We start from the raw sequence: 16,803 nt of genomic DNA, 5'->3' as shown, positions 1-16,803 counted from the left end.
GAGTGGAACAGTTTACCAGGGGTAGTGTTTGATCCTTTTCCAAAATCTGTACAGATATTCAAGAAGAAAATAAACAATAACAGAGAAAATGAAATGTTAGAGGGCATTCGACCAGTGCAGGATATTGTAAATAAAAAATGTGTGTGATTAAATTAATTCCATCCCCTGATCTCTGGAGTTTGGACAGCCCAAGTAGGGGACTGCCTGTAGGGGTGAAGTACAGTGGGGACTTCGAGGGCCCCGGGACCGCTACGGTAGCTGTGAAAGCCCTTCAGGAACTCTGAAAAGTGGTGGCAAAAGGGGCTCTGGTTAAGACGCAGCAGGTCGTTATGCTACTTAGGTTCCAAAATGGGTAAAATATAAATATGTAAATAAATTCAATGTTAATTTTAATCTTATACCAGTTGTATATTATTATTAGAAGTAATTTAACATACTGTATATGAGTTGACTATGTTTGTAAGATATTATAAGTAGAATTTTGTAAACAATATAAATTTATTAAGGATGATGTGTGTGTTTAATAGAACAAATTATTAGCGTAAATTGTATAATATTGTATTCTAGGAAAATTTTCTTCGTCTCTTGTTAATTTAAAATTTATTGCTTGACAATAATGTATTTTAGTGTACCATTTGCCACCGAGGTTTTGATTTGATTTTGATTTTGATGTACACTGTAATATAAATGTATCTCCATAATTTCATTGTTTTATGTCCAGTAGTTTTGGCTCGGCGATGATAAATAGTCAATCAGTCAGTCAGGACATATTATTTTATATACTGTATACTGTCCCCTTTTCCGTGGTCGCTCAGTCAGCAGAGCAAGAGTCCAACGGGTGGAACGTTCGCAGATCCGATTTTGCAATATCAGGCCAGTTTTTTTTATCAGGGCATAGGGGATTGGATTAGGTAACACTGGCACAATGAAATACGTAACAAAGTAACAATAAACATTTATTAATGACAACAGTCTGGATATCAGGAAAAACAAACAATATGAGTAAACCTCTGGACTCATTTCAATGAATGTAAAAAACTTATTTACAAAATGTGCCTTTCCTTAAATTACAATTTGAATATTCCTCGCATTCATTATTCTTAAATGCTTCTTCTGTTATCAGTGTTGATTCAATATGACTGTAACATCAAACAATTTAAGCTGACATTAGTGAAAATGCGTGTTACAATTGGATAATGTGGTGTCCAAAACTTATCCATTTGCCCATAAAGCATCACCTGAAATTGAGCATTCTACTCTTTTCAAGCAGCTCACTTCACCAAGTATAATCTCATGATTAGAAATTAATTAATTAATTAAGTTAATGAATAATTCATTTATTCAAAATGTATTTATTTTTTATTTACTTAGTCGAAACTTCTCCTTTAATTCCTATTCCACATTGTGATTATCATTATTACTATAATTTTAAAAAATGTTAAATCAGCAAGGATTTAAATGTTTAGGATTTGAATAAGCTCCTTAATTATGCTTATTTTATATTCTAGCTTAGCCTCTCTTGTTCCTAGTTAATTATTGGTAAACGTTTACTCCTATTCTCAATTTTACATTACCATTTTACCCTACTCTGTATTCTTCAAATGGTTTACGCAATTTCATTTTATTAATTCCAATAAATTATCTGATATTATATTATTCTTATGGCTTAATTTCCATAAATTTGGGCTCCAAAAATATACTCTTGCCTTCTATATTTTACTCATGAATTACTAGTTAATCATATGTAGGTAATTAATCATATAGGTTTCTTAATAGCTCTTCGATTTTTGCATTTACGTATCGTTACATTTCCTTTTATTTTTATTAGTCAAATCCCTACATAACAGGTTACCATAATTTTTTATTCCACTTAATTTCTTTCATATAAGTTTTCTATAATTTTGGAATCAAGTTCTTACATAAAATATTTTTTAAGTATAATTTTCATTTTCCTTCAAATTCTTTGGCTTATTCTCTCCCTTCTCAGATCTCGTTTGATTGTATTCCTCCGTTTAATCACCAATAATCCTTCCATTAACTAAACTAATCATTAACTGAGAAATAGAACACAACCACAATCAAGAAAACAAAACATTCCAAATTCAGCCATATCAGAATCGCCACAATAAGAGTACACATAGAATTCACCAAAATAAATCCTAAAACATAAAGTGCACTGGTGCAAAATATCTCGCGACCATAAAATTCCCTCAAGTTTAGGGAAATTGATTTATCACCTATGGGTTATTATTATTATTATTATTATTATTATTATTATTATTATTATTATTATTATTATTATTATTATTATTATTATTATTATTATCACTGTATTATCTCGAACCCTAAGATTCTTATAAGATCCTACAGTAATAATATACACGACTCATGGCAATGAATAGCAGTATAATGCGAAGACAAATGACCACGATCAAATGAACTTAAACCATTACAACCACATACCATCACGAATACTTCGGAGAATACACATACTTGAATTCATGGGATCACTTCTAATCATCGTATCATATTAAATTCTGTTGTTGAGTTATCATATTATTATTATTGTCCCTAAAGACAATAACAATGGCTATCACTACAACCATGACTATAACCAAGACTAACGTGTACCCTAGCGGTCACTACATTGTCAATAATCTCCTCGTTATGATAAACATTTATGCAATTATCACTCACACAAACCTTTATATCTCAACAACATTATTAGATCTTGCGTCCTAATCATTATTTTTTCTTCCATGATTATTATTCTCAATTACAAATTCCGATGAAATACACCGTGTGGCTGATAAATGAATGAAATCCATTTATGGTCAGATTTTATATTCGGAATACATCTCAATCTCTATGAATACTTTTGCTATATCATTGCTTTAAGGTCGGTTACTAAATATTATTATTGCCATCTTGATTATTAACAAGATACTTTATTATTATTATTATTATTATTATTATTATTATTATTATTATTATTATTATTATTATTATTATTATTATTATTATTATGGCCTCAATATACCAGTGATAAATCTTGGAAGATCTTAAGCAAGTCACATACACCATCAATGATTCAATGAAATACATGCCCCACTCCACCAGCACTATAATGAAATAAATACAACTCTAACCATAAGCAGAAATTAATTACTCAAGAATACAATCTTACGAAGAATCTGCAGAAAGAAAGAATATTGTCAAACGGGTGCTCATTGTTTCGATGTAGACCACAGCGTCTGGAAAGTAGATGTAAATACAGGTCCCCTATCGATTACGGCGGCTCTTAGACGTACAGGTTCATTGTGCTGGCTCACAAAACTTCGGCTTAGAAGTTCATGGCGTCGGTGTAGTCAGATGATGTGGAGTTACGACGATAATCCCTTCAAGTTTCCGTTGTTGAGTTATCAGATCGGGGCCTTGTAGGGCTGAAACTAATATTTATATTAGAAGTTTGCTCCACCTGTTTTTACCTCACTAATTTGTGAACAAAATTACTTAACTGGTGCAACGATGTACAGCATTCGCTGTCCTATTTCTCTCGTAGTATTACATAATGTACTGACTACCATCTCATAAGTCTGATGAGTCATATGCTCAAAGCATTCTTACGTATAATACACGCACGCATTAGAACGAAGTGCGAAACAGACTTGGATGACAACCGAATGGGTTTCAGAAATGTATTTGGCACATAAGAAGCCTTATTCAGCGTCAATGTCCTGCTCAAAAAATGCCGCCAACTACACAAAGATGTATTTGCCTGTTTCATTGACTATGAGGAAGCTTTTGATAGAGTGAAACATGAAAAACTGATAGAGATCCTCCAACGAAAACATCTTGATGGAAAAGACATACGCATCGTACAGAATCTCTACTGGGGCCAACAAGCAACAGTCAAAATCAACCAAACCAAAACATCAGATGTGAAAATCAGAAGGGGGGTACGCCGCTCCTTTTAATATCTATTCTGACATCATTTATAAAGAAGCTTTGCATGATGTTGAACAGGGTGTGAAAGTAAATACCATGTTTGGTATTCTACCACCCCCACCCACAGGGGGGACCTCCTTCCTGCTTACTTCACTTCTAATCTTGTCCTTCCTGGTCTTTTGGTTCATTGTTCTGATGAATTTAATTTCTGTTGACTGGATTTTACTATAACCTTGTTATGCAGGGTACGGTACGTGTTTCGAGTCCATAATTGGAATGAAGTAGGTATAAAACATGATCAATTTTCTCTTTCTGTGGTATTTTATCATTCCAGTGTAGATTTTTTACTTGAAAATAAAATTGAGAAGCTTCCTGAGTCCTATTAAGTATTTTTGGTGTACTGTGTTATCTTTTGAAATGATACTTCCAAGTTCTTTGAAGTTAGAAACAGATTTCAATAGAGTTCCCTCTAAGAAATTGTTTCAATCAATGCCTTGCCTGTTGATAGCAATTTCAACATTTTTTGTTTTTCTGATATTTGTTCCATATTCTTTAAAGCTGCCATTCCAAAGATTTACTTTGTCCTGTACTTCTGCATCATTTTCTCCCCAGATCATAACATTATCTGCAAAATATTAGTTTGTTAGGCTCTTTGCAATTTTCTTTGATAATGTACACTGATAATGCCACCCACAATTTCAAACAACATTAAAGATATGCTGTTGATCAGCATATTTGGGACTGATTTTGAGACCTTCTTGTATACAAACACGACTACATCTACTTGATAAATTTCGGTCCAACTTTGGTATGTCTAACTCTTGTGAAGTGACTATCTATTGACTGTTCCAGGAGCCAGCTGGTGTAGAAATGTTGTCTTTTGGACATTTAGTTTAAGCCCTGAATTGTGATATGCCTCAATGAGAGAATCCAAAATAGCTTGGAGTTCTCAAGCCACCCGGACGACTGTCCTAAATGCAGATCAGTATTGATGGACGGACGGATGGTGGGAGGGACGGAGGGATGGATGGATGGATGGATGGATGGATGGATGGATGGATGGATGGATGGATGGATGGATGGATGGATGGATGGATGGATGGATGGATGGATGGATGGACCATACAGCCACGAAAATTATTAATAGGTAGAAGTAGAACAACTTTCCATATTCGGCGCAATTTTAGCAGGTTCTTCAACACTTCTCATCGAAATGTACGATTGCCGAGAATCCCACAATTGTTTCCTTTCATTACAAGCCATTATGAAGAACTGATTGGTCTTTTACGTGTTTTATTTAGTCGTCTTTCGTCACTTTGTGGTCTTTTCACGTTATCCGACATACCTAGGCACCGAACAGGAATGAGTTGAATAAGGAGTGTGAAAGCACTAACAAACATGTTAGACTCAGGCGGAAGGAAAGCCCAGACTGGTTAGCAGGGACTGCAGGAAACAACAGTGCTTTTATTGGCACGTGTTCCATTGTTTCACTAGACACAATATACGGCTCGTTCAACTAAATCGAGCCTGCTTCGCTTACTAGTGGATTTTCCCTTTAACGGACTACGAATCATGATAGAAGAGGCCTTAATCTCGATGTTCCACTGAAATTTCTACTTTGCTCAAATTGGCTCTTGTCTCGTTGTTCAGCCGCACCCTTTCATTGTGATAATATAGCATAGTGTTCTGAATACTGAAACTTCATGTTGGATGTTATTGTTGTCTTGGCCCTAGTTTTGAGCCTGCTAATGTTCAATAGTTTGTCATCCATGTGGTAAAAGATTTGTATTCCTGATGGAATCTGACCATCAGCTAGTTGCAGAATTCTTAATATGTATATGGAGTAGAGAGTTAGTGCTATAACAAGCCCTGTTTCATGACTGTTTTTACTTTGGAAGGTTCTTCTGTGCTTCCGCTTGAAATCAAAGTTGCTCACATGTTGTCATGGAGCAGTCTTTTGAACGTTGTATGGTCATAGGAAAGGTGGATGCTGATTACAAAAATATAAACCGAGGAGATTTTCCAGAGAGTATGTCGATGAAGGGAGTCAAATGACTTCATTCGATCTATAACGTCCACCTAAAGAGGTTTGTGCTGTTCCTTCTTCTTCTGTGAATCTGTCTTGAGGCATGTATCACCTGGACATCCCCCATGATTCTCTGTACTGAGCATCTTGCTTCAGTTGTCCATAGATTCTCCTTTGTTTGACATCTGTTACATTCCAAACCTTCCTCTTCCTCTTCCTCTTCCTTTTCTTCCATTTATTTTTCCTCTATCACCCTCTGTTGAAGACAATTTCTACGTAGTATTGCATGTGATCGGACCAGGATATTTTCCCCTTCCTTACCATTTTCATCAGGTGTCTCTTCTCACCAACTTTTCTTAGCACTTTCATTTCTCACTTTATCTGTCCATTTCACTTTTCCATTCTTCTCCACAACCATATTTCAAAACTTTCCAAATACTTTGTTTCTTTCTTCCTTAATGTCCATGTTTATGCTTCATATGACACTAAACTGTGCTGTTTACAACACTTCTAATAATAATGTTATCTGCTTTATGCTCCACTAACTAATTTTACAGTTTTCGGAGATGCCGAGGTGCCAGAAATTAGTCCTGCAGGAGTTCTTTTACAAGCCGGTAAATCAGTCGACATGGTGCTGATATATCTGAGCACCTTCAAATAGCACTGGACAGAGCCAGGATCGAACCTGCCAAGTTGGGTGCATAAGGCCAGCGCCTCAACCGTCTGAGACACTTAGCCTGGCTTACAACACTTCTCTGGCAGTTGTCATGCTGTGAAGATCATATTTGATGTACCGGTGTCAGGTCTAAATCCAGAATTTCCTGTCAGTGGTGAAAGATGGTTGGATGGTATCTGAGCTATGATCTTTTCAGCAGTTGATGAAAGCGAGTTCTCACAATCCATTCTGTTACCCTCTTTGAAGATGACAAGTGTCAGTGACTTTTGACAATCTGGTGGAAGCTCCTCGGTAGATAATTCACAGACTGGACTGATCAGCCATCTGAAGACACATCAATAGGTAGATTGTCATGCTCACTAGTGAGTGATTGCCGAGATGATCATGATGATGATGTCTAACTCTTAAACGATCGAACATAAGACTTATGTTCATAGGAATGTTTTGTGTCTTTGTTTCTCCCCCACGTCCTGATTACTTCTCAGAATCTTGGAAACACCTTATATGTTCTTCGCTAGGTGTTTTTCATGAATTACTGGTTGAGTTGGCCTTGCGGTTAGGGGTGCACAGCTGTAAGCTTGCATCCGGGAGATAGTGGGTTCAAACCTTAGTCGACAGCCCTGAAAATGGTTTTCCGTGTTTTCCCATGTTCACACCAGGCAAATGCTGGGGCTGTTCCTGAATTAAGGCAACAGCTGCTTCCTTCATACTCCTAAGCCTTTCCTCTCTCATTGTCGACATAAGACGTATCAGTGGTGGTGCGATGTAAAGCAAATTCTAAAACAAAAATATTCACGAATTCATACTGTTTGTTGTTCCAGATGGATTTGAAAGCGGTTATGGCTACTACACTATCCATGCACCAGTTGATATTTCAATGATGGAGGGCATATGCAGAAGAAACAATCGCACTGTTGCTATCCCCCAATCCATAGAAGAGGCAGAAGTTATGGTTACTCATGCCGTAGATAATGATCTCTACTTGTCAGTGGGCGTTCGAAAGCATTACGGGGGTCGGCTTATACGTGTGGGAGAAATAGGTAAGTGTTATTATATCATTCAAATGTAACTGATGATAAAATAGAAAAGTTGAACAGGACTAAATTGCAGATGTGTCGATTAAAAAGAGGAAAATTCCTTAAGACTGTATTATTGGACCATAATGATTTCTCATATATATAAATTATATGAGTAAAGAAGTGGAATCAGAGATGAAGCCTTTTGCAGATGATGTTATTCTGTTTAGAGCAATAAATAAGCTACAAGATTGTGAGCAACTCCAAAATTACCTCGATAATGTTGTGAGATGGACAGCAGGTAATTGTATGATAAATGGGATTAAAAGTCAGGTTGTGAATTTCACAAATACGAAAAGTCCTCTCAGTCATAATCACTGCGTTGATGGGGGTGAAATTTCTTTATGGGATTCATAGTAAGTACCCAGGTGTTAATATAAGGAAAGATCTTCATTGAGTTATCACATAAACAGTATTGTAAATAAAGGGTACAGATTTCTGCACATGGTTATGAGGGTATTTAATTTTTGTAGTAAGGATGTAAAGGAGAGGGCATATAAGTCTCTTGTAAGACTCCAAATAGAGTAGCCTATGGTTCCAGTGTAAGGAACCCTCACCAGGACTTTAAAGTACATAAAATACATACTGTATAACCTTAAAATGCAGTGCATTAAACCCTCTTTAACACCAAAATGTAGTCAAAGCTACAACAATACATACTAAATATTCATTGTAAGTACCTAGGTGTTAATATAAGGAAATATCTTCATTGGGTAATCACATAAACAGTATTGTAAATAAAGGGTACAGATCGCTGCACATGGTTATGAGGGTATTTAAGGTTTGTAGTAAGGATGTAAAGGAGAGGGCATATAAGTCTCTGGTAAGACTCCATATAGAGTAGCCTATGGTTCCAGTGTAAGGGAATCTCACCAGGATTACTTGGAAAAAATTCAAAGAAAAGCAGCTAAATTTGTTCTGGGTATTTCCAATAAAAGAGTAGCGTTACAAAAATGTTGCAAAGTTTGGGCTGGGAAGCCTTGGGAGAAAGGAGACGAGTTGCTCGACTAAATGGTATGTAACGTTAAAATCTATTTTATTTGAAAATTGTCCACCTTTTCAATAAAATATATTTTCTTTCCACATTAGAACCTTTTTCATTGTTGATTTTGTGAATGGGACATATTTCGCCCTTATTTTTTGGGCATCATCAGCCATGTTTCTTACCTCCAAACCATAAAAATATATTCAAGATCCTGTTTATATTAATCTTGTTATTGTTAAAATCGCTTTTAAAACACAGAACACAAATCAAAGTATGTTTATAAGCCATAACGTTAATTTCAATAATGATCAATATTCAGGTTCAGGGATTTATAAACTCACGTGTGCACAATGATTCGTATCGGACATACAGAACGTAGCTTTTCAACAAGAGATTTGGAACAATTTAACGCAAATAAACACAATACATTTTCAGCTATGAGCATACACATGAGAGAAACCGGACACTCTTACACAACAATAGAACAAGATTTAATAATTCTCAAAATTTTAAGAAATGGCAAACTAATGAATAAGTATGAAAATAGAGTAAAACCTCGATTATCCGTTCTAATGCCCGGGAAGGGTTGAACGGTTAATAAACAAAACTGGATAATCCATACTATTAATTTTAATGGACTTAAAAGTACATAAAAGTCATACCGCATAACCTTAAAATGCAGTGCATTGAACCCTCTTTAAAACCAAAATGTAGTCAAAGCTCCAACAATATGTACTAAATATTCACCTAAATTACCAGTAGACCATAAATAATTAACTCTTTGCAGTCCAATTTTCTGTCACATTATCCAATAGTCTGCTCCCTATTAATTTTGCACATATTTACCTAGTCAGATTAAACTCAGAACTTTTATTAGTAACTATGATTATATTATTATTATTATTGTTATTATTATTATTATTATTATTATTATTATTATTATTATTATTATTATTATTATTATTATTATTATTATATTCTATAAACGCGAGTCTAGTGAGTTATTAACAGATTTATACAAAAGTCATCAGTGCAGGAGTGAAAAATAAGATAAAAGTCTGAAGTGGAGTGATGCAGCTAGGAGGAAACTGCAGTCTTCCAGATTTCTGACGTGATTAATAACTATTTCTAGGAGGTTCGCGATCATGAAATGTTATATTCCGGTAATTACTATTATGGTTTCCATTCCCATTTGTGTGTGCGGAATTATTTTCAGCACCACTGTTACTCAAACTATCATCACTGACCTGAGATGCACCATTGCCGTGTGCCGTATCCTCTCCTGCTTTTGTAGCAGTCACTGGAACTTCCTCTTCTGAAACTTCAGAAACAGAATATGATAGTCCGGGATAATTCCGTGCTTTATTGCACACAGGTCCAGTCACTGAAGTTTCATTCGCATGTTCATTACACCTTCATCTTCACTTGACAGTTCTCTAAACCCTTTGTATAATTGAAATAAATAATCGTCATCACTGCTGTCTAAGCAATAGTGTATACATATTTCTTCCTTCATATTTGCCACTTTTATATCGCAAATTCAACAGAGACAATTCACAGTCACAGATAAACGATAAACACGCCTAGTGCAACACGTGTGCAGCACTACTGTATCTGTATAAACATGGCGTCTGCCGGTCGTGTTGCTCCTCAAGCTGTTGAGAATTTACAGAAATGTAATAGTTTAATGGAAAGTAGTGAGTGCATAGAATGTAATGACGGGAAGAAGGAGGTGTCAATTACCAGTGGAAGTGTAGATCAGGACATAGGCAAAAATATTCGCGAAGTGTTTGTGTATGTGACGCACGCATCGTGCATGCGGAAGCGGGAAAGTGTGTTGACTGTGTTAATTTATTATCCGAACTGGCCTCAAGGGATGAAATTATTGGAATGTTACGGGAAGACATTGAAAGAATTAAACGTAATAGACTTAGTTTAAATGAAGTGAAAACTGAGACATGATCGGAAGTAATTACGAGGAGTTGCAACAGTAGGCCTAAAACTAATCATGATCGGAACGTAGGCCTAGGTATTGAATTAAGGAATAAGTTCCAGGTCCTTGAATCAATTACCTCTAGTGAAGAAGAATGTGTAAAGATTAATAACGTTCCAGCCATTACAAGGAAGCCTGCACTGAGCTTGAGGAAGAAAGAATGTGAGGTAGTTGTGTACGGGGATAACCATGGTCGGGGTATTGCTGTCGAACTTGTTGATATGCTACCGGGGACTGAAGATGTAGGTTTTGTCAAGCCGTTGCCTACGAGTTATACAAGGCCGGACATAGCTACTAATTTGTCGCTGAAAAGGCGGCCCGACCGTGTTCACGGTTTGGCCACTAGATGTCAGGTTTCCGTTCTGTTCATGGCGAACTATAACATTGTGATATGCGGAGTAACTGTGATGCTGTGTGGATTTTGTGCAATTTATTGTGAATAATGTTTCTGTTTTCATTGTGTATCCTTTTCACAAACAGGAAAATGTCAAACGCAGGAAGCGTCCAGCTCCCAAAAATGATTTATTGCCATCAAAATTCAGTAAACGTTCCAATTCAGATAACGATGAACATACCATATCTTCATTCGCCAGCCACAAACGAAACGGAGTACAAGTCTCGTTTCTATATCAAGGAAAGTCTACGAGTATCTCGGTTAAATCTAAAAAATATACGGATGAGAAAATTAAATACCAGATTACAGAAAACAATCTGTAAACTATAGACATGATATTGTTTAGGCTTTTGGGCTTGTGCCGTGTCAAGAAAATAAGGTGAAATTCTTAACTGTTCGCAGAAAACTGTGCTCTGCGTCCTCAGAAGAATTCTCGACTGTCCACGAGAAAGACTTCTTAAACAATGACAATCTGTAAATTGAGAAGTAGGATACGGGTAATGAAATGAGAAAAAAATGTTTTACGGTATCTGAACTTGACCAAAAAGCAAAACAAATTGAAAAGCATGCTAAAATTGGTCATTTAGGAGCTTTATTCCTGTTAGAACGAATTTAATTTTCTTCTTCTTTCTTCATCAGTTTATCCTCCAGGGTCGGTTTTTCCTCCGACTCAGCGAGGGATCCCACCTCTACCGCCTCAAGGGTAGTGTCCTGGAGCACCAGACTTTGGGTCGGGGGATACAGCTGGGGAGGATGACCAGTACCCCGCCCAGGCAGCCTCACCTGCTATGCTGAACAGGGGCCTTGTGGAGGGATGGGAAGATTGGAAAGGACAGGCAGGTAAGAGGGAATGAGCGGCCGTGGCCTAAAGTTAGGTACTGTACCCGATGCATTTACTGGACGTATTCAAAATGGCGCCTACGGAAGGTAGAGGCCAGCCAAGGCAAAGAAATGTATAACAAGATATCGATATTGATGTATGCTAGGAGGCCTTGACTAACTTAAACCTACCACTATGAAGGCGGTGTACAATGGTACATAATCGATAGAATTGTTTTTAAAAAAATAAGAAGGATAAATAGATTATTACAAAATCTGACTTGAAAAATTGAGGTGGTGAGAACAAGACGTTCTGAACTTCGCACTCTAAGATAAGCAATATTGGAAACATTTTGCGTGAAGTATTACGCTGAAAATAAGGAAATACTGAGCGAATCGTGTAAATAAGCGTTAAAATACTGGAAAGAGCAAGTAAAATCCTGAAGCTTAGAATAATACGTCCAGATACTCAGACGCAAAGCCGTTTGAAAATAGGAACTTGGTTGAGACGAAAGAGCTCGAGATTAAGCCACGCTGAGTGAAAATAATTACTAGAAAAACCAAAAAAAGAAGCAATCACCATAAAATATATATTCTATGCAGAGCTATGATGAGCTTATATTTTTCAGAGTCATCGCATTTTGTCTACTGTCTTGCTGAGCAGATGATGGCTTGCTAAATCGGCATAGACCAACCTGGAGGGAGATGTCGTCCTGGCCGTTAAAACCACCCGAACCGTGCGGAGGAGGTCATTCTACCTGACATACCACTGGTGGAAAATCCTGCCCAATTCCTGACCCAAGGACTACGACCGCACCGAGAAGCAACTAAGGCCCGAGATATTGAATGGCGAGCTAAGTAATAGTATTAAGTAATATAATTTCTTATGTGGAGTATTACCAGTATATACAGTGGATCTGAATAGCCTAAGCATGAGATAATTAAGTGTGCTTATGAATATAAGAAAGTGCTGTGTGAAATATTTAGTTGATATCTCGTTATGAAGTGATAGCATGTTACTACATTACTTTATCCAAGGATGAAGGAATACCATTTAAAAATACGACATAGTGCTACAGTTGTTTTCAAAGAATCCCGGTTAGTTAGGAAGGTCCATGTGTGATGTAGTAATAGTCAAACCCGGTTACGTCACAGAGGGACGCACGTTGATTTGGTTAAGACTAGTTACCATACTCTTTGCTGTATGATTTTATTGAAAGGAAAGATATTGAATTTGGGGTTATATATGGAATTGCAAGATTAAGAAATGCGTTCTGAGGAACGAATTCTGCGCTATTTATGGGATACATATCGTTGCATAATTAAGTATTGGAGGTTAAGCGAGCTAGTTGTGAATGCTAAATGAGTTAAATATGAATTGAATTGGAGGTTAATGGTGAGATAATAGAAGTGTGTATAGTATTTGAAATGATATATTGCGCAGAGTAATAGGAAGTAGAGCGTATTAGATAAGTTTAATATGTGATATTGGAGCACATACAGTGCCATTACAGAATATAAGTATGCCCCAGCGAGGAACTACAGCAAGGTACGAACTGTAATATTATATATATTTTAATGATGTGTGAAAGTGGTTTGACAGGAATAACAACCGGTGATGAATAAATGAATACATGATTATGTCATATACTGAATGAATGGATATTGCATGGAAGAATAAGCGTGTATGCATGTAGTAACGTAATGTAGTATTGAAATATCTTTGTGTTGGCATTAGCACACATATATATGGTAAATGCTTACTGGCTGTATGTATATTGAGCTGGTATACGATACATAAGAAATTATTTAGCTAGAATAGGGAATTTATTTGACATTTACGTTGGATATCATCGATGTTTTGGTTTATACGGAATATTATTAGAGCGAATACTTAGTTAGGAGCCGTAATTTAAATGGCAATAGGACCGAGGAACTTAGTGCGTCATTCAGTATTTCATTTTCTTCACGCTAACCTGCAACAACGAACTCAGATACTTTTCAACATAACATAGGTCACTGATATTTGTATTCAGGACATATTATTCAAATTCAATTCTTTTTCGTAGAGACTTGAACAACGTGATGGTTATATTTTTTAATGAGCTATATAGTTATACCGTGACTGATGGAATAATTTATTGGAATAATGAATTTCGACTGTCGCCAAAGGACTGTAATATAACATATTTAAGTAACCATATGTAATTTTTAGAAAAGAAGATAATTCATTTCAGGAATACGTTACTCAGTGTATTCAGATGAAAGCTTAGTTTAGGAAATAGGCAGCGCTGACCTAACATATTTGATTCATTGATTAAAATATTAATTTATTAAGTTGATAATTGAAGATTATAAGTCATACCTGATATTAACCATTTCTTTTGCGAAACTTGACGATTTAATAAATGTGTTTCTTGATTAGTTTCTTATATAATGAAGTGAGTTTTCATTTATATTGATAGTTACTAGTTTTATTTAGTATGTAAGGATTTCGTTGTGCGAATATATATATATATATATATATATTTTTATTTATTTATTTCTAAAAGGATGATTGAAATTTGCGTTTACGAAACAACTACTGAGCGTTGGATATCGTTACTTTCTCTACACCGCGCATGGCATCGTTACTTTTTCTGAGCTGCTTATGGTACCGGTATTTCTCCTCGGACACACGTAAAACCAGACATAGAAAAATTAACCATTTTTCTGGAGGCAAGGATACCCTGAGATGTGTTTAACTGACTAGTTGGGAATTACTGTGGTTACCCTGACCCGTAGGGTGCAGTACTATCCCAGTATTTGCCTGGAGGAGAAGTGAGAAACCAGGGAAAACCACTTCCAGGATGGCTGAGGTGGGAATCGAACCCACCTCTACTCAGTTGACCTCCCAAGGCTGAATGGACCCCGTTATAGCCCTCGTACCACTTTTCAAATTTCGTATCAGAGCCGGGAATCGAACCCGGACCTCCGGGGGTGACAGCTAATCACACTAACCACTACACCACAGAGTCGAACACAAATTTAATTTTACGGGAAGAAAAAGAGAAATACGGTGAAACGACGCTAAATATTTGCGTAACGGGCATAACATCGCTCACCAAACAGCGGCTTCAATACGAATGTCAAAACATCAGATGTGCGGAGGAAGAGATTGTATCGCTGATAATTGGTGAAAAGGCGATTAAACCCAAAGTTATTTATGACCGCAATCTCGATCCGCTTATCGGATACTCTGAGGCGCAATTAAAGGAATCGGTAAGAAGTGTCAAACTCGCTATCAGATTTCTCTGCTTCTTTCGTGAATTACTTATTTCATTTAAACATATTGTAAGAAATACGTTGTAGAAAATAAGTCAAACAATTGCTCTTGGCCTATCTTTGATCTCATATCTGTTTGCTGCCTTCTGAAATTACTAGTGTTAAGGAATTCTTATAGTTTTTCATATTCGAACGTGTTGCAATGAGCGGGCGAGACAGATCAGTAAAGAGAAATCTAGCGGCGCTTGCCTGAAGTATCTCGAGGACGAGTCTAGTGTGCTGTATTTCCCGGCCTTGTGTATCTCGTAGGCAACGGTCAAGCCAGGTGCTCTGTTCAAAGAGGTTCTTAAGTCAGACATGGAAGAGATGTAAACACTTAATGAGAATGACTACGTGGTTATTATGGCAGGGGTGAATGATATTGCTGGAAATGAAGCATCAAATATAATTTCTGGGGTGAAGAAAGCACTTTGTAAATTAAAGACCACCAATGTAATATTATGTAATATTCCACATCGACATGATTTAATTGAATGGTCTTGTGTAAATAAGTTAGTTGATGATACAAAATGGCGGCTACATAAGATTGTCAAACGCTTTCAAAATACAGAAATAATTGATATGGGCAATATGGATCGAGGATATTTCACAACTCATGCCATGCATCTTGGCAGAAGAGGCAAAAAAGCAGCTATGCAATATGACAAGGAAAATACTACGACAGACCCCAGGAACAACTATCATGAATAATGCCATACCATTGCTGTTCGATAAAAATGAGGAAGTTGCAGAACATTTGCAGGTAATGAAGGTAAGAAGAGTTGGGGAAGTAGTTGAGGTGAGTGCTACCACTAAAGAAGGATGCCCAGTAGAAGAAAATCAGCTGAAAGGGATTAATGTGATTCTACCTCAATCATCAGAGACAGCAATACCAGAAAGCACCGATTACTCAGGGAAAACTCATAAGGAAACCATTGAGCTCCTCAGTAGCAGTCACTTAGATGAACGAGGGGAGGAGTTACTGGAAAAGTTGGATGTTGGAGCACCATCAGGACGAACTGAAGGAGGGCGAGCTAAACAACAAGAAATAAGAACGTCAAATAGGACAAGGAAATGACCAGTATTACTAGAGCAAGATTTTTAAAGGTAAAAGGTAGCAATAGTAATAATCGAAAGGGAGAGCTAAATTTGTTCCACCAGAACGTTCAATCTTTAATAAATAAAATACTAAGTATGGAGGTTCTGTGGCAGATAACCTACAAGGGTATGATGTTTTATGTTTAACTGAACATTGGTTGATGGAGGATGAGATTACAAACTTTGGATTAGAAGGTTAGGCTCTTGCAAGTAAGTTTTGTAGAAAGAAAAAAGAAGTGTGGAGGTTTATGTATATATGTGAATAATAGTATCAAATGTAAGCAGTTGGATAAATTTCAATATCTGAATACAGAGGAGCATTTCGAGGCAGCTGTGTTGAACTAGTGGATTATAAGTTAATACTTATATGCATTTATAGAAATCTTTCTAGTAATGTTGACACATTTTATAATAACATTGACATTATTTTAGATGACCTACAGAATAAGAACAACAATGTAATAATCCTGGGCGACTTTAATGTA

At 36.5% G+C, this 16,803-nt stretch overlaps 1 protein-coding gene across 2 annotated transcripts in view; it reads left to right on the top strand.

The window, feature by feature from the left end:
• Positions 1–16,803, top strand: part of LOC136882494 (uncharacterized) — a 176,407-nt gene that overhangs the window by 94,331 nt on the left and 65,273 nt on the right. For both annotated transcript variants that reach the window (XM_068229655.1, XM_067155131.2), the window contains exon 6: positions 7,472–7,690. In XM_068229655.1, coding sequence (XP_068085756.1) covers positions 7,472–7,690 — 219 coding nt within the window. The remainder of the gene's footprint in view (positions 1–7,471; positions 7,691–16,803) is intronic.

This window comes from Anabrus simplex, chromosome 1 (genome assembly GCF_040414725.1).
Source record: "Anabrus simplex isolate iqAnaSimp1 chromosome 1, ASM4041472v1, whole genome shotgun sequence".
NCBI lineage: Eukaryota > Metazoa > Arthropoda > Insecta > Orthoptera > Tettigoniidae > Anabrus > Anabrus simplex.
This window is presented reverse-complemented; position numbering and strand designations above follow the sequence as displayed.